The 22,581-nt window shown below is 34.7% G+C and overlaps 1 protein-coding gene across 3 annotated transcripts in view; it reads left to right on the top strand.

Annotated features, from left to right (window-relative positions):
• CHM (CHM Rab escort protein) overlaps positions 1-22,581 on the top strand; it is a 244,222-nt gene that overhangs the window by 191,232 nt on the left and 30,409 nt on the right. For all 3 annotated transcript variants that reach the window (XM_035711636.1, XM_035711637.1, XM_025431816.2), the window contains one exon: positions 1,472-1,568. In XM_035711636.1, the coding sequence (XP_035567529.1) occupies positions 1,472-1,568 (97 nt within the window). The remainder of the gene's footprint in view (positions 1-1,471; positions 1,569-22,581) is intronic.

The following is a 22,581-nucleotide window of genomic DNA, read 5'->3' as shown; positions in this document are numbered from 1 at the left end:
ATTGTATACATAAACCACATCTTCTTTATCCATTCATCTTTCGTTGGACACCGAGGCTCCTTCGACAGTTTGGCTATAGTGGCCATTGCTGCTAGAAACATCGGGGTGCAGGTGTCCCGGAGTTTCATTGCATTTGTATCTTTGGGGTAAATCCCCAACAGTGCAATTGCTGGGTCGTAGGGCAGGTATATTTTTAACTGTTTGAGGAACCTCCACACAGTTTTCCAGAGTGGCTGCACCAGTTCACATTCCCACCAACAGTGTAAGAGGGTTCCCTTTTCTCCGCATCCTCTCCAACATTTGTTGTTTCCTGCCTTGTTAATTTTCCCCATTCTCACTGGTGTGAGGTGGTATCTCATTGTAGTTTTGATTTGTATTTCCCTGATGGCAAGTGATGCAGAGCATTTTCTCATGTGCATGTTGGCCATGTCTATGTCTTCCTCTGTGAGATTTCTGTTCATGTCTTTTGCCCATTTCATGATTGGATTGTTTGTTTCTTTGGTGTTGAGTTTAATAAGTTCTTTATAGATCTTGGAAACTAGCCCTTTATCTGATATGTCATTTGCAAATATCTTCTCCCATTCTGTAGGTTGTCTTTGAGTTTTGTTGACTGTATCCTTTGCTGTGCAAAAGCTTCTTATCTTGATGAAGTCCCAATAGTTCATTTTTGCTTTTGTTTCTTTTGCCTTTGTGGATGTATCTTGCAAGAAGTTACTATGGCCGAGTTCAAAAAGGGTGTTGCCTGTGTTCTTCTCTAGGATTTTGATGGAATCTTGTCTCACATTTAGATCTTTCATCCATTTTGAGTTTATCTTTGTGTATGGTGAGAGTGGTCTAGTTTCATTCTTCTGCATGTGGATGTCCAATTTTCCCAGCACCATTTATTGAAGAGACTGTCTTTCTTCCAATGGATAGTCTTTCCTCCTTTATCGAATATTAGTTGCCCATAAAGTTCAGGGTCCACTTCTGGATTCTCTATTCTGTTCCACTGATCTATGTGTCTGTTTTTGTGCCAGTACCACACTGTCTTGATGACCACAAATTGTAGTACTTTGTATCCGCTTTTAGCCATTATGAATAATCAAAATTAATTTAATATCTTTTTCAAATACCGGTGTATATAATTCAGAAATAATAAGTCATAATTGAACCCTTTGAAAATAAGTGAGGAATTAAATATTAAAAATATTTGAAATAAAAAATATTTGAAATATTGTCTATGAATTATATGAATGCAATATATATATGATTTATAAGTATGTAAATAATGCAGAAATTTGATGTTCTGACACATGCTCATGTTACATGTTTCAAATTCTGTTCTAAGTTAAATACGTATCAGCTAAATCTTTTCAAACATTAATGGAGTTTGAAAAAAGACACTCAATTTGAAAGTTAACTACACTGTAATGATAGAAGAATGAAAATGAAATCTACCAGCTATGTCTAATATTTTGTTTCCACTTTTTAGATTTCCATTTTGACAGTGCCAGGAGAGGAACCAGGAACTTTTGCTGTTCGAGTCATTGAGTTATGTTCTTCAACAATGACATGCATGAAAGGCACATGTAAGCACAGTAGAATCTAGTTGTCTTGTGTGTTTGTTTAGGTAGTAAAGGGGGGCAGCCACTGATAAAGTTGGGTTCTGTTTTTAGTTTTGCCATATATTTTTGTATTCACATTATTTATTCACACACTTTATGTTCATACAGTAAGTCATTTTATACATTCCCCTTGCCTCTAATCATTTTTGTGGCTAAATCTTCATAGGCACAATTTATAAACCCTCCAGTGAAAGAATTTCTGTGACTTTCCAATTCTTTCTATAATTTTACTTAAGCTTATTAGAAACCTACTTTCACAAAATTTATTTTCTTTACTACTTATTTTCTTTGCTTTTCCTTAGAATTCTTAATCCAGTTCATGAATTTCTAAATATGTAAATCCTCTATTTTTTTATGACTCTAAAGTTAGGTACTACTTTATGTTCTTTTACCAATATGTATCAAAATTTCTGTCTCTAGCACTGTCAGATATCATGTCTTATAGAACATATTTCTTAAAGATGCTTCAGTAAGTAGAAATCAGCAAGGATACCTTAGATATAATTATACCTAAACCTAAACTATGTACCATAGGAATTACAAAAAAGCAGAGGGTGGTATGCCTGATTTGAAATGTTTATAACCTTATTGCACACCTAATAGAACAAGATGGTATTAACTATGTGCAGTGTATTCTGCTAGACATTTCAGGATAGGTAAAGATGAGTATGACATAGATCTGACCTTAGGGAACTCACAATCTAGTGCAACAAATAAGACACACAAAAGTAGCTGTAAGAGGAGAATATGAAAGTACCACAAGAGAAGTACTAACGAATAGTGGACTGTAGAGATTCATAGGAGGGAAGCATGTTAGAATTTTTAAAATACTGTAAACTTATATTAAGTTTTATTCAGACCATCATATGAATTATGAGAAGTGGAAGACTAATCTGGTTTAGCATAGTCCATGAAGACATGACTATGTCTTCAAGTGTAGAACTACTACTTACTAAAAGATATCAAAAATACGGTTAAACAGAGAGAATTGGGAGCCTGTTGCCAGCAGGAAGAATGAAGAAAACTTGTCCCTTTTTGCCATAGTCCTAAATTTCAGTTTGAAAAGTAGCTCATTGTTGGTTTTCACCTTTTATAGTGATTTTTTGAATTAAATAAATTATTACCATGACAATTACCATTATTTTTCCCTATTACTTATCTTGTTTTTTCATGTCTTTTTATCTGTTCTAGTATCTTGGATACAATTACATTTGTTTTATATTTGTGAATATTTTTTGTAAATTTTTATGAATTATTTTTCTGTATGAAATGTTTTTGTATATCCAGTCTAATAATACATACTATTGACAATTTGAAAGATGTACAAAAGAAAAGTAAAACTACGATAATCCTTTTACCCATAGATAATAGACACTTGGTGTGTGTTTCTTTATCTTGTTTTTTTATAAGTGTATACATGCATATTTCCATAAATATGCAATGCTATTTAATATATTGTTTTATACTCTACTTTTTAAAAATACTTAATACAATAGTCTTTTTGCATATCTATGATATTTTCAGTGATTGTGGATATGCCATTTTTATTTAATCCCATGTTGTTGAGATTAAGAGTCTTGAAGATTGTTACATCATAGTCCTATAAGAAACAGTCAACCTAATAAACAAATATTTGTGAAATTCCATTATTTTTAAAAAATCTCTTTGTATTGGGCAGCCCAGGTGGCTCAGTGGTTTAGCCACCGCCTTCAGCCCAGGGCGTGATCCTGGAGACCCGGGATCAAGTCCCACATCAGGCTCCCTTCATGGAGCCTGCTTCTCCCTCTGCCTGTGTCTCTGCCTCTCTGTCTCTCTGTCTCTCTGTCTCTCTCTCTCTCTCTCTCTCTCTGTGTCTCTCATGAATAAATAAATAAAATCTTTTTTTAAAAGAAGGTATACATTATAAAAAAACTTTGTGTGGAATTATTGGGTCAAAGTGTATAGGTTTCTTTATTTTGCAGTTATAGATTCATAAGTATTTGTTAAGATAGAACTGAGAAGTCCCAGGTACCCTTCACCCAATTTTTTCCGGTAGTTCTATTTTACCAAATTATACTACAATATCAAAATCAGGAGTTTGATATTGTTATAATGTGCATATGCAATTTCATCACATGTGTAGATTATTGTGACCATCACCACAAGGATCTCCTTAGTATTACCCTTTTATAGCCATAGCTATATCCTTCCCTCACAACACTAGCTACTTAATCCCTAGCAACCACTAAGCTGTTTTCCACTTTAGTAATTTTGTTGTTTTGACAATATCATATAGAATGAATCATACAATAGGTAATCTTTTTTCTTTATTAAATTTTTAAATTTTTTAATTTAAAACAATAAATAATCTTTTGAGTTTCTTTGTTACTGAGTATCATTTTCTTAAGGTTCACCCAGCTTGTTGCATGTATCAACAGTACATTCCTGTTTATTGCTGAGTCTGTGATAAGTTGTGCTTCCTTCTGGCCTCCATGGTTTCTAATAAGAAATCTGCTGTTACCCAAATTATTTTCCCTGTAGTTAATGTGTTACTTCTTCCCTCAGGCTGCTTTCAAGATTTTTCTTAGTCTTTAATTTTTAAAAGTTTTAATATGATGTGTCTTGGCATAGATTTCTTTGGAATTATTTTATTTGATATTTGTGCAGCCTCTTGAATTTACAGGTTTATGTCTTTTACCAAATTCAGAAACTGTTCATCCTTTATTTCTCTGAATACTTTTCAGCTTTATGCTCTTTCTCCTCTTCTTCTGAGACTCATGTGACATAACTATTATATGGTTCCACATGTCTCTTAGGTTCTGTTCATTTTTTTATTCAAAAATATTTATTGTATCTATTAAGAGGAATGTATCATCCTAGGGACAGTGGATTATACAAAGGAATATAGCTAGGGTAATAACAATAATAAGATAGTACAAAGAACAAGAAGAGCCCAAACTATGTGCTATGTGTTTTTCTCTTCGTTTCTATGTAGGCTATTTTCTTTCATTTCATATTGTATCATTTCTGTGGTTTTACTTTCAAGTTCCTTGATTCTTCCCCTTGTCCATTCCATTCTCTTGAACCCATCCATTGAGATTTTTTTTAATTTAATTATTGTATTTTGGCAAATTGAACACCAATAAAAAATAAATTTATTATTAAAAAAATTATTGTATTTTTCCAGTTTAAAATTTTGTTTGGTTGTCCTTTAAAAAATCTCCTATGTTCTGAGGCCTTCTCTTTCTTTGTGAAGATTGTTGTTTAATTTGTTTCCAGCAGGTTTATAATTGCTCACTAATGCATTTTTATGATGGCTGCATTAAATCTTACAGCTAATGTCCTGTTGGCATCTGTCGATTGTCTTTTTATAGTCAAGTTGAGGTTTTCCTATTTCTTGGTATAATGAGTAGTTTTGGATTGATACCTAGGCATTTTTATTACTCAGTAGTGGGACTTGGATTTTATTCTGTTTTAGCAGGCTTCCTTTGACACTGCTTGGTGGGGGAAGAGGGTGCCACTTTATTAGCCAGGGAGGTGGCAGTTCCTCACTTGCCCTCTGCTGGCACCTGGAGGTTGCAGAACCTCCTCATTACTGCAGAGTGATTATAGTGTAGGCTGTCTAATAAGCCTCAACTGATTTCCACCCAGGCTAGAAAGAGCACAGAAGTGCCTTGTTACTGGCCCCCCACATGGTCTTCATTGACGTAATAGAGAAAGGGATATGGCTTCATTACTCAGGCAATGGTGGGAGACCTGACTCTCCATTTGGCCTCCACTGACACCACCCCAGTTCCTCACTACTGCTGGGGAGGAGTGGAAATCCAGGATCCTGCCATGATCTCTACTGAAACTACAGATCACAAGCGAGGGGATGGAGAGGCATTTATCTAGCAAATGAATGTCAAAAGAAAGCCAGAGTAGTAGTACTTGTATCAGAAATAGTAATATAATAATAGTAGGGGACTTTTAACACCCTACTTATATCATTGGACAGATCATCCAAACAGAAAATCAATGGAAACAGTGGCTTTGAATGACACACTGGACCAGATAATTTAACAGATATATTCAGAACATTACATCCTAAAACAGCAGAATATATATTCTTTTCAAGAGTACATGGGACATTCTCCACTCCAGATCCAATATCAGGTCACAAAAGAAGTCTCAATACAAGATCTAAGTCACACCATTCATCTTCTATTCTTATTCTTATTTTAATTCCAGATGGTTAACATACAGTGTTGTTTCAAGTGTACAATATTGTGATGCATCAATTCAATACATGACCCAGTGCTCATCACGACAGCTGCACTCCTTAATCCCCATCATGTATTTCATCCATCCCCCCACCCACCTCACTTCTGGTAACCATCAGTTTGTTCTCTTTAGTTAACAGTCTGTTTCTTACTTTGTCTCTCTTTCTTTCCTTTTGCTCATTTGTTCTGTTTTATCAATTCCATATATGCATGAAATCATATGGTATTTGTCTTTCTCTGACTTATTTCATTTAGCATTATAGTCTCTGACTACATCCATGTTGTTGCAGTTGTCATGATTTCATTTTTTTCTCGTTGAATAATATTCCATTGTGTATATACATATATACCACATCTTTATTATCTTTTCATCAGTTGATGGACTGATGATACCCTATCTTAGCTATTGAAAATAATGGTGCTATAAACATTGCAGTGCATGTATTCCTTTGAATTAGTGTTTTTGTATTCTTTGGGTCAATACCCAGTAGTGCAATTGCTGGGTTCTATGGAAGTTCTGCTTTTAACTTTCTGAGGAACCTGCATACAGTTTTCTACAGTGTCTGGACCAATAGGCATTACCACCAAGAATTCAAGAGGATTCTTTTTTCTCAGCTTCCTCACCAACATCTGTTATTTCTGGTGTTGTTAATTTTAGCCATTCTGATATGTACAAGGTGATATCTCCTTGTAGTTTTGATTTGCATTTCCCTCATGGTCAGTACTGACAAGCAACTTTTCATATGTCTGTTGGCCATCTCTGGGTCTTCTTTGGAAAATGTATATTAAGGCTTCTGCTCATTTCTTAACTGGATTATTTGTTTTTGGGGTGTTGAGTTTACTAAGTTCTTTAATTTGGATACTAACCCTTTATCAGATATGTCATTTGCAAATATCTTCTCCCATCCCATAGGCTGCCCTTTAGTTTTGTTGATTGTTTCCTTCACCGTGCAGTAGCTTTTTATTTTGATGAAGTCCCAATAGTTCATTTTTGTTTTTGTTTCCCTTGTCTCAGGAGACATATCTAGAAGCAACTGATGTGTTCTTTTCTAGAATGTTTATGGTTTCAGGTCTCACATTTAGATCTTTAATCCATTTTGAATTTATTTTGTGTCCAGTTTCATTTTGTGTGTTACCATCCACTTCTCCCAACCCCATTTATTGAACAAACTCTTTTCCCATTGGATATTCTTCTGTGCTATATTGAAGATTAATTAACCATATAATTGTGGGTTTATTCCTGGGTTTGCTATTCTGTTCCATTGATCTGTATGTCTATTTTTCTGGCAGTACCTTTCTGTTTTGATTACTACAGCTTTGTAGTAGAACTTAAAAACTGGAATTGCGATACCTCCAGTTTTATTTCTTTTTTCAAGATTGCTTTGACTATTTGGGATCTTTTGTGGTTCCATGCAAATTTTAGGATTGTTTGTTCTTATTTCTTTGAAATATATTGATGGCATTTTGATAGGGATTGCATTGAATCTCTAGATTGCTCTGGTTAGTATAGACATTTTAACAATATTTGTTCTTCCGATCCATGAACATGGACTCTCTTTCCATTTGTTTGTGTTGTCTTCAGTTTCTTTCATCAATGTTTTATAGTTTTCAGAGTATGAATATTTCTCATCTTTGATTAAATTTATTCCTAGTTATCTTATTGTTTTTGGTGCAATTGTAAATAAGATTGATTCCTTACTTTCTCTTTTGGCTGCTTCATTATGGGTGTATAGAAATGCAACAGAGTTCTGTACATTTTGTATCCTGCAACTTTCTTGAATTAATTTATCTGTTCTAGTAGTTTTTGGTACAGTCTTTTGGGTTTTCCATATATAGTATTATGTCATCTGCAAATAGTGAAAGTTTTACTTCTTCCTTACTGATTTAGATGCCCTTTATTTCTTTTTGTTGTCTGATTTATGTGGTTAGGACTTGTTATGTTGTTAGTACTGTTACTTAACAGTACTATGTTAAATATAAGTGGTAAGAGTGGACATCCTTGTGTTATTCCTGATCTTTGCAGAAAAGCTTTCAGGTTGTCACCATTGAATATGATGTTCACTGTAGGGCTTTTATGTAAGGCCTTTATTATGTTGAAGTTTGCCTCCTCCAGACTTACTTTGTAGAGGGTTTTTATCATGAATGGATATTGTACTTCATCAAATGCTTCTTCTGTGTCTATTGCAATAATTATATGATCTGTATCCTTTATTTCACTAATGTGATGTATCATGTTGATTGATTTGCATATAATGAACCTCCCTTAGATCCCCAAAATAAATTCCACTTGATTGTGATGAATGATTTTTTTAAGGTATTGTAGGAATCGGTTTGCTAGTATTTTGTTGGGGATTTTTGCATCTATGTTCATCAGATATACTGGCCTCTAGTATTGTTTTATAGTGGTGACTATATCTAGTTTTGTTATCAGGGTGACACAAGCCTCATAGAATGAACTGAAAGTTTTCCTTTTCTTTTTCTTTTTTTTTTTTTTTTTGAAAAAGTGTGAGAAGAATAGGCATTAATTTTTTAATACATGTTTGGTAGAAATCACCTGTAAAGTCATCTGGCCATGCAGTTTTGTTTGTTGGGATTTTTTTGATTAGTGATTAAATTTAGTTGCTGGTAATCAATGTTCGAATTTCCTGTTTCTTTCTGTTTCAGTTTTGGTAGGTTATAGGTTTCCAATAATTAATCCACTAAATTGTCCAATTTGTTGGCATATAATTTTACATAATATTCTCTTGTAATTGTGTTTCTGTGGTATTGGTTGGTATTTCTCTTATTTGTGATTGTATTTATTTCAGTCCTTTCTTTTTCTTGATATGTCTGACTAGATGGTTTATTAACTTCATACTTTTTCAAAGAAACAGCTCTTCATTTCGTTAATCTGCTCTATTGGGTTTTTTTTATTTTCTACATCATTTATTTATGCTGTGATCTTTATTCTTTCCATCAGCTGGTTTTATATTTTGTTTGTTCTTTTTCTAGCTTGTTTAGTTACAAGGTTAGCTTGTTCATTTGAGATTTTTTTTTTTTTTTTTTTTTTTTTGCTTCTTGAGGTAGGCCTGTATTGCTTTAAATTGCCCTTTTAGATTTGCTTTTGCTGCAACCCAAAGGTTTTGAACCATTGTCTTTTAATTTGTTTCCATGTACTTTTTTTATTCTTCCTTTTACTTCCTGGTTGACCCATTCATTGTTTAGTAGCATGTTATTTAACCTCTCTGTATTTTTGGTTTCAAGATTTTTTTTCCTGTGGTTGGCATGTAGCTTTATGATGTTGTGTTTAGAAGAGATGTACAAAGATAAAGATAACTTTATCTTTTCAAATTTGTTGAGGTTTGTTTTGTGATCTGATATGTGATATATTCTGTAGAATATTCTACGTGCACTTGAAAAGAATGTGTATTCTGTTTTAGGATGGGATGTTCTGAATATACCTTTTAAGTCCATTTGGTCCAGTGTGCCATTCAAAGCCATTGTTTCCTTGTTGATTTTCTGTTTAGAAGATCTCTCCATTTATGTAAGTGGAGTGTTAAATTCCTTGGCTATTATTTTATTGATTAATTCCTTTGTTATTAACAGTTTTGTGTATTTGGGTGCATAAACATTTACAATTGTTCTATCTTCTTGTTGAAGTGTACCCTTTATTATTATATTAGTATTCTTTCTTTTGTCTCTTATTACGGTCTATTACAGCCTAGTTTGTCTGTTACAAGTATTACTAACCTGGCTTTCTTTTGACATCCATTTGCATGATGACTTTTTCTCCATCTCCTTACTTTCAATCTGTAGGTGTGTTTAGGTCTAAAATGGTCCTGTTGTAGACAGCATATAGATGGGTCTTGTCTTTTTATCCATTCTGTCACCCTGTGTCCTTTAACTGGAGTGTTTATTAGTCCATTTGCATTCAAGGTAATTATTGATAGATATGTATTTACTACCATTTTATTTCTACTTCTGTGGTTGTTTCTGGATATTTTCTCTGATCCTTTCTTGTCTTTCCTTCATGGTTTGATGGTCTTCTTTACCGATATATTTGAATTTCTTTCTCCTTATTCTTTGCATGTCTATATTGGTTTTTTGATTGGTGGTTACCATTAGGTTTGTATATAACATCTTCTCCATGTAGCAGTCTACATTAAGTTGATAGTCATTTTAGTTTGAACCCATTCTTTACTTTTCTCCTTACATTTTAGATGTGTGGTTTTATTTTTTATACCCTTTTTTTTGTTTCCTTGGCTGACTTTTTACAGAAATATTCATTTTTACTGCTTTTGTGTTTTCTACCTTTATACTGTCAATATTTTATCTTTCCTTTCCATTCAAAGTGTCCCCTTTAAAATTTCTTCAGGGCTTGTTTAGTGGTCATGACTCCTTTAGGTTTTGTTTGTCTTGGAAACTGTCTCTCCTTCTATTCTGAACCATAGCCTTGCTGGATAGAGTATTCTTGGCTTCAGATTTTTCCCATTTAGCACTTTAAATATATCATGCAACTTTCTTCTGGCCTGCAAAGTTTCTGCTGAACAATCCCCTGATAGCTTTATGGGGTTTTCCTTGTATTTAACTGTCGTCTTTTTCTTGCTGCTTTAATTATATTTTTAAATAACTGTATTTTTTCAGTTTAATTACAATAAATCTGGTATGGATCTGCTTTTATTTGATTTTTTGGAGGTGTCTGTGCCTCCTTGATCTGGTTATTTGTTTCACACTAGAGAAGTTTTTAGCAATTATTTCTTCAAATAAATTTTCTGCCTCTTTTTTTCTCTCTTGTTTTCTATGACTCTTATAATGTGAATGCTATTAGGTTTGATAGAGTCCCTGAGTTTCTTAAGTCTGTTCTCGTTTTGCATACTTTTATTGTCTCTTTTTCAACTTGATTACTTTCCATTACTCTGCTTTTTAGTTCATTAATTTGTTGCTCTGCTTTTTGCTGTTCATTCCATCAAGCCTGGTATCATTTTGTTTATTGAGCCCTTCCTCTCCACAGTGTTATTTCCTATCTGTTTTACCGGTCTCACTCATGTCTTCTACTCTTTTCTCAAGTCCATTGAGTATCTTTATGATAATTACTTTAAATTCTTTATTGGGCATGTTATTTATGTCTCTTTTGCTTATATCCTGTGGCCTTGTCCTGTTCTTTCATTTGGGATAAATTTCTCTGTCTCTTCATTTTGTCTACCTCTCTGTGTCTGCTTCTTTTTGTTAAGAAAATAAGTATATCTTCTGCTCTTGAAAGTAGTGACTTTATGAGGAAGAGGTCCTAGAGTGCCTTGCAGTGCTCTCTCCTTTTCTTTAATTTAGCACAAGTCCCTCTTTTTTCTCTTTTGTGTGTCTGTACCTGCTTGTATGTGTTTGGAAGGTCAACTGTGCCTCCTGTTCTTTGTGGCAATGGACTTAGGAAGAAGAGGTCCTATAGTGCCCTCAGCACGGTGTCTGCTGTTACCGAGGGCCTGGTGCTTCAGGGAGTATCTTCAACATCTGCTCTGTGTGCTCTGCTCTTGTGTTTTCTTTATCCTTCATGTCTTTGTCAGCAGAGGCTCTCTTTGCCTATTGTGGATAATGTTTGGGCATTGCTCTAAATGTGGTGAGTTTTAATTAGATGTGCTCTAGTCTGCTTATGAAATGAGAGCTTTCAGCAGTGCTGCTGAACCAAGCCTCTTCAAAATCCTTGGGTGAAGAGTTTTGGTGTGGGCAGGGATTTGGGCCAATCTTCTGGGGGTAGGGGCCCTCCTTCTCTGGGACTGATGCTAGTGACTTGGAAGGTTGGTTCCACTGGAGCATTGGGCATGAGGTGCAGGACTCAATGTAAGCAAGTTAGGTCCCAAGTGTCAGCACCGTGCCACTTCCTGCAGGTGGCTCTGTGCTTATGCTTAGGGGTTGGGGAGGGAAATGGTACCTGCCTGTTCCTTTGTTCTCAGGAGGGAGTCTATGCTCTCTAGGATATGCTCCAATATGAGCAGATAATCTGCCCATTCCAGAATGGGCTCTTCAGATCATTGTTTCCATGCTGTATGTCCATGGATTGTTTGCCCTGCCTTCTCTCCAACAGCAGCACTATGCCCTTCAGTTCTCCCCCAGCCAAGCCTGCTTACCTTTAAGACTGTAGAATTATGTCCTGCTGGTTGCAAGAATGGACAAAATTTGACCCCTCTCACTCCAAGCCAATTGCTATGGGGATTTGTTTTCCCCATGGACTCCCCTGTGTGTTAGTCCATCTTTCAACCTTCTGCACCTGTTAGTCCCTCTCCACCATAGCAGCCACAATCCATTTCACTCTCAAAACATGTCTTTGCACTTCCTACCTTCTTTCATGTGGCCTCTCCTTGAGACCTGTAGTTGTGGAGTTTGTTTTGTAAGTCTACAGGTTGATTTCTGGAGTATTTAGGTGATTTGGTAGTTATCTACTTGTATTTATGGGACAAAGTGATCCTAGGTTCCTTAATACTCCACTGCCATCTTCCCCAACCATGCATCTTTTCTGTCCACAATTCTGTGAAACTGGAAATCAACCCAAGAAAAAATCTGGAAAGAGCACAAGTACATGGAGGTTAAATAACGGGCTACTAAACAATAAATGGTTTAATGAAGAATTCAAGGAAGAAAAAAAATACACGGTAACCAATGAAAATGAAAACACAATGGTTCAAAACATTTAGGAAGCAGTAAGAGTGGCTCTAAGGGAAACTTTATTGTAATACATGCCTACCTCAAGCAGCAAAAAAAATCTCCTACAAAGAACCTAACCTGCACCTAAAGGAGCCTCCAAAAGAACAAACAAAACCCAAAACTGGAAAAAAGAAGGAAAAAAAGATTAGAGCAGAAATATATGATACAGAAACATAAACAGATCAATGAAACCAGGACCCGGTTCTTTGAAAAAATAAAATTGATAAACCTCTAACCAAACTTATCAAATAAACAGATGACTCAAACAAAATCACAACTAAAAGAATATCAGAGAAATACAAACAATAAGAAAATAGTCTCAAAAATTATGTGTCAACAGATTGGACAACCTAGAAGAAATGGATAAATTCCTAGAAACATGCAACCTACCAAAATTGAAGCTGGAAGAAATTGAAAATTTGAACAAAGTGATTATCAGCAATGAAATTGAATCAGTAATCATAAAACTCTTGTTTTTTGAAATTCCGTTAGTGTTTTCACAGATCTACAAGAAACAATCCTAAAATTTGTACCACAAAAGACCCTGAACAGTGGAAGCTATCTTTTTTATTTTATCTTATTTTATTCTATTTTATTTTCTTTCAGTGTAGGTAACCTCCAGTGTTGTATTAGTTTCAGGTGTACAATATAGTGTTTCAACAATTTCATACATCACCCAGTATGAATTCATCATGACAAGTGCCCTCATTAATCTCCATTACCTATTCAGCTATTGCCCTACACTCTTAGCTTCTGGTAAACCATCAGTTCTCAGTAGTTAAGAATATGTTCCTTGGTTTGTCTCCATCTCTCTCTCTCTCTTTTTTTTTTTTGCTCATTTATGTTGTTTCTTAAATCCCATGTATGAGTGAAATCAGATGGTATTTGTTCTTCCCTGACTTATTTCACTTATTGTACTCTCTAGCTCAATCCATATTGTTGCAAATGGCAACATTTCATTCTTTATCGCTGAATGTTTCATACATATATTATATATATATAATTATATATAATTATATATTTACAATATATATTTTATATATATATATATATATATATATATATATATAAAATATTCACACCCACATCACATCTTTATTCATCTATCAGTAGACACTGGCTACTTCCATAATTTGGCTAGTGTAAATAATGCTGCAATAAACATACAGATGCATGTATCCATTTGAATTAGTATTTTTGTATCTTGGGAGTAAATAGCCAGTAGTGCCATTAATGGATCATATGGTGGTTCTATTTTTAACTTTTCGAGGAACTTATATGCTGTTTTCCACAGTGGCTGTACCAGTTTGCATTCCTGCCAACAGCACACAAGGGTTCCTTTTTCTCCACATCTTTGCCAACATCTGTTGTTTCTTCTCTTTTTTAATTTTAGACATTCTGACAGGTGTGAGGTAATAATGTCATTGTAGTTTTGATTTGCATTTCCCTAATCCAAAGCAATCTTCATAAAGAAAAAAACTGAACATATCACAATTCCAGGCTTCAATTTATATTATAAGCTGTATTAATCAAAACAGTATAGTACTGACCCCAAAAAGGACAAATACATCAGTGGAACAGCATAGAAAACCCAGAAATAAACCCACAATTATATGGTGAATTAATTTTTGATGAAGGAGGAATGAGTACACAGTGGGAAAAAGTCTTTTAAACAAGTGGAGTTGGAAAAACTGGACCTCTTTGTTTCACTATAGGTTAACATAAATCCAGAATTAAAGACTTAAATGTGAAACATGAATCCATAAAAATCCTAGAGGCCATGCATATTTGATAATTTTTCTGACATCTGCTATGTTATATGTCTCCTAAGGCAAGGGAAGCAAAGCCAGAAATAAAATACTGAACTACATCAAAATTAAAAGCTTTTGCAAGGTGAAGGAAACAGTGAACAAAACTAAAAGGCAACTCACAGAATGCGTGAAAATATTTGGTTATGACATATTCTATAAAGGGTTCCTATCTAAAATATATAAAGAACTTCTGCAACTCAACACCCAACTTAAAAATGAACAGATGACATGAACAGACATTATTCCAAAGAAGACATGCAGATGGCCAATGGACTCATGAAAAGATTCTCAATATCACTTAAAATCAGGGAAAGGCAAATCAAAATTACAGTGAGCTATCATCTCATACCTGTCAGAATGCTTAAAATCAACTTTAGAAAAAAAAACAGGTATTGGTAAGGGTGTAAAAAAAAGGAACACTTGTGCACTGTTGATGCCAATGCAAACTGCTGTAGCCACTGTGTAAAATAATATAGAGGTTCCTCAGAAAGTTAAAAATAGAACTGGTGTATTTTTTTTTACCAAGAGGTACAAAACACTAATTTGAAGGAATACATACACCCCTGTATTTATTGCAGCATTGTTTACACTAGAAAATTTATGGAAGCAACTCATGTGCCCATCAATAGGTGAATGGATAAAGAAGATGTGGTCTATATATATGCAGTGGAATATTATTCAGCCATAAAAATAATGAAATCTTGACACTTGCAACAACATGAATGCAGCTAAAAATAATGCTAAGTGAAATAAGTCAGAAAATGGCAAATACTATCTGACTTCACTCATGTGTAATTTAAGAAATGAAACATGATCAAAGGAAAAATGAGAGAGACAAGCCAAGAAACAAGCCCTTGTTTGAGCACAAATGAGGGTTATCCAAGAGGAGGTAGGTAGAGAGATGGCTGAAATATGTGATGAGGATTAAGGAGTACACTTATCATGATGAGCACTGAGTGATGTACAGAATTGTTGAATCACTGTGTTGTTCACCTGGAACAAATATAACACTATATGTTAACTCTACTGGAATTAACATAAACATTAAAAAAGTGAGAAGATTGTGTTGAAGAATACATCTCTATCAGCTCCAGAAGTGACTTCATTATAACAAATGTGCTGGAACCTCCGGGCCTAAGAAGTTTAAAACAGTTTGTGGAAAAATTAGGCCAAAATATGGTCTCTGGACCAGCCATATCTTATCTGGAGACTTGTTGGAAATATATGAAAACCCAACTCTGGCCTTCTACTTCAGAAACCATGTTCTGAGAAGCCCTATAGGTGATTCAGAAACACGTGAACGTTTGAAAGCCACCACTACAAAAGAATGAAATGCCTTTTCAGGGTGAAAAGGTGGTGTCAAAGCAAAGATTGCATCAAAGTTTAAAAGACAAGGAAATCTTTATTGAAGAGTATTGCAAAAAAGATAGAAGGCAGAACAACTCAGTCTGAATTCATCTCCCCTGAGGTAGATGATGAGAAGGTTAAGGGCTGGGGCGAGCTGCTGGCAACGTACTAGAGGATGTTGGCAGTAAAGGGGGTTGTCATTGGCCATTTGTGTTTGCAAATAAACTTCTATTTTATGACAAAAAAAAGGTACATAAGAGACTTTGCTGTTCCGTATTATGATAATGTAAGGTTTGCTTATGTAAGTTTTATGAGTAAAATTTTTAAACTAATTTTTATTGTGAGGAATAAATATATTCATGTGTATTTATTCACACATAAACACACACATTTGTGCATGTTTTGATACATCCTCCTATTACCCAAATAAATTCCAAGGAGTATATACCAAAATAATCATAGAGTGGTTATCCCTAAATGATGAGAATACAGATAATTGACACATTTTTCTGTTTGTTTACTTTGATTTGCCACAAATATAAAGGATCATATTGCATAAATGTATAATAGTGTGATTAAAATTTGACCTACCACATATTTGACAGTTATATTTTGATTATGTCCAATTGAATCCACAGTTTCAGGTGTATATTTCCAGGCCACTATAAGATATAAAAATGTTCCATGTGGTCATCACATTTAACTATTTATCTTTAATCTTCATATTCTCAAATCTTCCTAATTTGGTAAATATTTCTTGAAATTTTAAACTGCTTTCCCAAATTGCCCTGTACCATAGTAATCAGTGACCTAACTTAGGGAAGTTAAGTTTTTTTTCACATGGCTCCTTCCTTCATTGTCATCTGGATTCTGTTCCCACTTAATTCATTTATTTATGTGTATGTGTATACTCTCCCATTCCCACACCTCTTCTTCATATTAGCTTATTCAGAAAAGCCTTCCTACTTATTGAAGACAATGAATGACTTTTCTTCAGTCATAAGTAGCATGAAGTGGAACTGTAACCTTCACATTTTCTTTTATAAGCAACATCATAGTTATTTTATGATAACTATTTTATAGTTATAGTTATTTTAACTATCCCCTGGACATTTCCCTGGTATTTTGACATAGTTTAATGTCCAGTGTATTTTGGGGGAGAAACACTAAAATATGTTTTACAAGTATGTACTTGTCTGAATAGCTTTCTCATATAATATAGTTATATTTATTTATGGAATCACTACAAAGGTCAAAGAACTTCCGTCATATTAAATTCTTCAGAGTACAAATATTGTATGGTTAGACGTAGTAGTAGAGCATCTGCACTTTCCAATTATGAGAGATCCCTGCTTTTGGATGAAGTATACTCCTTGACAGTATATGTTTAAGCAGTTTGTAGTGATGCAAACTTACAATCTCTACTCATTCTTGCATTTCACACAGGGACTGTCAGTCAGCCGGGTAAGAGTAATCAAGACTATTGTATAGGTCTTAGGCCTGCCTAGAAGGAGTAGAGATGGCAAGATCATTTGTCCAAGGTCATATGATGATGTTTATCTTTGAAATATAATAATAATAGTAACAGCTTTTGTGAATTATTTGCTGGGAGTCAGTAATGAGGTAAGTACTCCCGTTAGTTATTTCATTGGAAATATCCATTCGATATTTCCATTTCTTAACCCTTTGAAGTAGGTACTATTAGTTCCATTTTATATATAAGGAAACTAAGGCTAATCTTTTTTTTAAATGCTTCCCTCATACACTTTTCTCTCTTCTCATAAATTGTCATCACATTGTGCCAACCTTAAAACTATGGGGTTTTTCCTCTCTTACAATAAAGAAAATAGTGTCATACCATTCCACAGTGATAGTCATTTAACAAATATTTATTGAGCTCCTAGGAAACATTGCATGCCAATGGATATATGAATTAGAGCTGTTGTAAAGATTCAGTATTTATAAAACATTTATCTCACAGTGCCTGACAAAGAGTTAAGCATATAAGAAATGGCAGCTACTCTTGATGCAAGAATACCATTTCTGGGGTGCCTGAGTGGCTCTAGTCGAGATACCAGGGTCCTGGAAATGAGCCCCACATCAGGCTCCTTGCTCAGCAGGGAGTCTGCTTCTCCCTCTGCCCCCCCCCCCCGCTCATGCTTGTGTGCTCTCTCTCTTTGTCACTCTCTCTCTGAAATAAATAAATAAATAAAATTTTTAAAAAAGAATACCATTGCTAATATACTGGGTATGGGTACTACATATAACAAAGTATTATTTTTAATATTATCATGCTTTCTCTCCCCTTTGTGCCTTTGCACAAACTCTTCCCTTGCCCTGATGTGGCCTTGCCAACTAGTTAAATGTTTCTTCATCCTTTGAGTCCTAGTTCATATATTAACCACCTTTTTCAAACTTTTCCCTGCCTCATTCATGCATTTAGATATTTGTTCCTCTTTTTGGTAGAAACTTGAACTTCCCTCTAGGGGTTAACATTTATTCTTTTTTTATAATAATGATAACATTTATTAAACAATATGTGTAGGCACTGTTTTAAGTACTTTGATTGATTTAATTTAACCCTCACAAAAATTCTGTGATTCAGCCCATTGTCTTCTGTATTATTCAGATGAGGAAACTGAAGCACAGAAAAGGTAAACGATTTACCCATGGTCACAGAACTTGTAGTAGGGAGAAGCAAACTTTAAATCCAGTCAGTCTGACTCTAGAGCCTATATATTTTACTCACCATAATATACTGCTTCTTACAGTAATTTTTTAAATTTTATTTAAATTCATTACTATATAGTATATTATTAGTTTCAGAGATAGAGTTTAGTGATTTAACAGTTGTATGCAACACCCAGTGCTCATCATTTCAAGTTCCCTTCTTAATGCCCATCACCTAGTTAGCACATCCACCCACTTCTCCTCCAGCAACCCTGTTTGTTTCCTGTAGTTAAGAGTCTCTTATGGTTTGTCTCCCTCTCTGATTTCACCTTGTTTTATTTTTTGCTCCCTTCCCCAGGATAATCTTTTTGTTTCTTAAATTCCTCATATGAATGAAATCATATGTTAATTGTCTTTCCCTAATTGCCTTATTTCACTTAGCATAATACCCTTTAGTTCTACCCACATTGTTGCGAATGGTAAGATTTCATTTTTGATGGTTGAGTAATATTCCTGTGTGTATGTGTGTGTGTGTATGCATGCATACTACATTTTCTTTATCCATTTATCTCTTGATGGACATCTGGGCTCTTTCCATGTTTTGGTTATTGTGGACAATGCTGCTATAAACATTTGGGTGCAGTGCCCCTTCAAATCACTGTATCCTTTGGATAAATACCTCGTAGTGCAATTGATGGGTCCTAGGGTAGCTCTATTTTTAGCTTTTTGAGGAACCTCTATACTGTTCTCCAGAATGGCTTTAGCAGCTTGTATCCCCCACAAAGAGTATATAAAAGGATTCCCCTTTCTCCCCTCGCCAACATCTGTTGTTTTCTAACTTGTTAATTTTAGCCATTCTGACTGGTGTGAGGAGCTATCTCATTGTGGTTTTAATTTTTATTTCCCTGATGCCGAGTGACATTGAGCATTTTTTCATGTTCCTGCTGGCCATGTGTAAGTCTTTGGAGAAATGTCTGTTCATGTCTTCCACCCATTTCTTCACCAGACTTTTTGTCTTTTAGGTGTTGAGTTGGTAAATTCTTTATAGATTTTAGATACCAGCTCCCTGTCTGATAAGATATTTACAAATACCCTCTCCCATTCTGAAGGTTGTCTTTTAGTTTGTTGACTGTTTCCTTTGCTGAGCAGAAGCTTTTTATCTTGATGAAGTCCCAATAGTTCATTTTTGTTTTTGTTTCCCTTGCCTTCGAAGATGTGTCTAGCAAGAAATTGCTGCAGCTGAGGCTAAAGAAGTTGCTTCCTGTGTTCTCTAGGATTTTGATGGATTCCTGTCTCACATCTAGGTCTTTATAGATTTTGAGTTTATTTTTGTGTATGGCTAAGAAAATGGTGAGTTTCTTCTATATGTGCTGTCCAATTTTTCCAACACAATTTGTTGGAGAGACTCTTTTTTCCATTGGATGTATTTTCCTGCTTTGTCAGAGACTGGTTGACCATAGAGTTGAGGATCCATCTCTGGGTTCTCTATTCTGTTCCATTGATCTATGTGTCTGTTTTTGTGCCAGCACCAAACTGTCTTGATGATTACAACTTTGTAATAGAGTTTGAAGCCAGACCTTGTGAAGCCACCAGCTTTGGTTTTCTTTTTCAACATTCCTTTGGCTATTTGGGGTCTTTTTGGTTCCATACAAATTTTAGGATTATTTGCTCCAGCTCTATGAAAATGTTCATGATATTTTGATAGGGATTGCATTCAATGTGTAGATTTTTCTGGGTAGCATACACATTTTAATAATATTTATTGTTACAATCCATGAGCATGGAATGTTTTTCTTTGTGTCTTCCTCAATTTCATTCATAAGTATTACATAAATTTCAGAGTACAGATTCTTTACTTTTTTGGTTAGGTTTATTCCTAGGTGTATCTTATGGGTGTTGGTGCACTTGTAATGAGACCGATTCCTTAATTTCTCTTTCTTCTGTCTCATCGTTAGCATATAGAAATTCAGCTGACTTCTGTGCATTGATTTTATATCTTGCCATTTTGCTAAATTCTTGCAGTTCTTGTGTGGAGTCTTTCTGGTTTTCCATATAAAATATCATGTTATCTGTTAAGAGAGACAGTTTGATTTCTTCCTTGCTAATTTGGATGCCTTTTATTTCTTTTTGTTGTCTGATTGCTGAGACTAGAACTTCTAGTACTATATAGAACAACAGTGATGAGAGTGGACATCCTGTCGTGTTCCTGACCTTAGGAAAAAAGCTATTAGTTTTTTCCCATTGTAGATCATATTAGGTGTGGGTTTTTCATATATGGCTTTTATAATATTGAGGTATGTTCCCTCTGTCCCTACATTGCAGAGACTTTTAATCAAGAAAAGATGTTATATTTTGTCAAATTCTATTTCTGCATCTATTGAGAGGATTATTTGGTTCCTGTCCTTTTGTTAATGTGTTGTATTACATTGATTGATTTGCAGCTCTTGAATCTTGCTTGCAGCCTGGGAATACATCCCACTGCGTTGTGGTGAATAATCCTTTTTTTTTAAAAAAAAGATTCTATTTATTTATTTGGGAGAGAGTGTGTGCACAAGCAGGGGAAGGGGCAGAGGGAAAGAGAGAAGCAGACTCCTCACGGAGCACAAGCCTGATGTGGGGCTTGATCCCAGGACCCTGAGATCATGACCTGAGCCAAAGGCAGATGCTTAATCCACTGAGCGACCTAATAATCATTTTAATGTACTGTTGGATCCTATTAGCTAGTATCTTGGTGAGAATTTTTGCATCTATGTTCATCAGGGATATTGGTCTGTAAATCTGCTTTTTCTTGGAGTCTTTGTCTGGTTTGGGGATTGAGTAATGCTGGCCTCATAGAATGAGTTTGGCAGTTTTCCTTTCATTTCTGTTTTTTGGAACAGCTTCAGAAGAATAGGTATTAATACCTCTTTAAATATTTGGTAGAATTTCACTGAGAGTCTAACTGGTCCTGGATTCTTGCTTGTTGGGAGATTTTTGATTACTGATACTATTACTTTACTGGTTATGGCTCTGTTCAGGTTTTCTATTTCTTCCTGTTTCAGTGTTGGTAGTTTATATGTTTCTAGGAATGCATCCATTTCTTCCAGATTGCCTAATTCAGTGGCATATAGTCGTTCACAATATGCTCTTATAATTGTTTGTATGGTTTTGGTGTGTGTTATGATCTCTCTCCTGTTTCATTTATGATTTCTTTTTTTCTTTGGTCCTTTTTTCTTTTTGAAAAGTATGGGTAGGGATTTATGGATCTTGTTAATTTTTTCAAAAAACCAACTTCTAGCTTTATTGATCTGTTCTACTGTTCTTCTGATTTCTATTTCACTGGTCTCTGCTCTAATCTTTATTTTTTCCTCTTCTCTTGCTGAATTTAGGCTTTATTTTCTGTTCTTTCTCCAGTTCATTAGGTGTAAGTTTAGGTTGTGTATTTGAGACATTTCTTGTTTTTTGAGAACGGCCTGTATTGGTATATACTTCCCTCTTAGGGCAGCCTTTGCTGCATCCCAAAGATTCTGAACAGTTGTATTTCATTTTCATTTTGTTTTAATGAAGTTTTTAAACTCTTCATTAATTTCCTGGTTGACCCATTCATTCTTTAGTAGGATGCTCTTTAGCCTCCATGTATTTGTGTTCCTTCCAAATTTTGTCTTGTGATGTAGTTCAAGTTTTAAAGCATTGTAGTCTGAAAATATGCAGGGAATAGCTCAAGTTTTTAGGTACCAGTTGGGACCTGATTAGTGACCCCACTGTGTGATCTATTCTAGAGAATATTCCATGTGCACACAAAAAGAATGTGTATTCTGTTGCTTTAGGATAGAATGCTCTGAATATATCTGTGAAGTCCATCTGGTCCAGTGTGTCATTCGAGGACTTTGTTTCTTTGTTGATCTTCTGCTTAGAGGATCTGTCCATTCCATTACTGTGATTAAGGTGTTAAAGTCCCCTACTATTATTTTATTGTCAATGTGTTTCTTTAATTTTGTTAATTATTGATTTATATAATTAGCTGCTCCCAAGTTAGGGACATAAATATTTACAATTGTTAGATCTTCTTGTTGGATAGAACCTGTTTATTATGATATAGTATCTTCCTTCATTTGTTATTACTATTAAAATATAGTTTATGTGATATAAGGATTGCTACTCCAGCTTTCTTTTGATGTCCAATTGTTCTCCACCCCTTTACTTTCGATATGGAGGTGTTTGGGGGTCTGAATTTAGTCTCTTGTAGACAGCATATCGATA

The sequence above is a fragment of the Canis lupus genome, chromosome X (assembly GCF_003254725.2).
Source record: "Canis lupus dingo isolate Sandy chromosome X, ASM325472v2, whole genome shotgun sequence".
NCBI classification, from domain to species: Eukaryota; Metazoa; Chordata; class Mammalia; order Carnivora; family Canidae; genus Canis; species Canis lupus.
The sequence above is the reverse complement of the archived record's forward strand: the minus strand, read 5'-3'. Positions and strand labels throughout refer to the sequence as shown.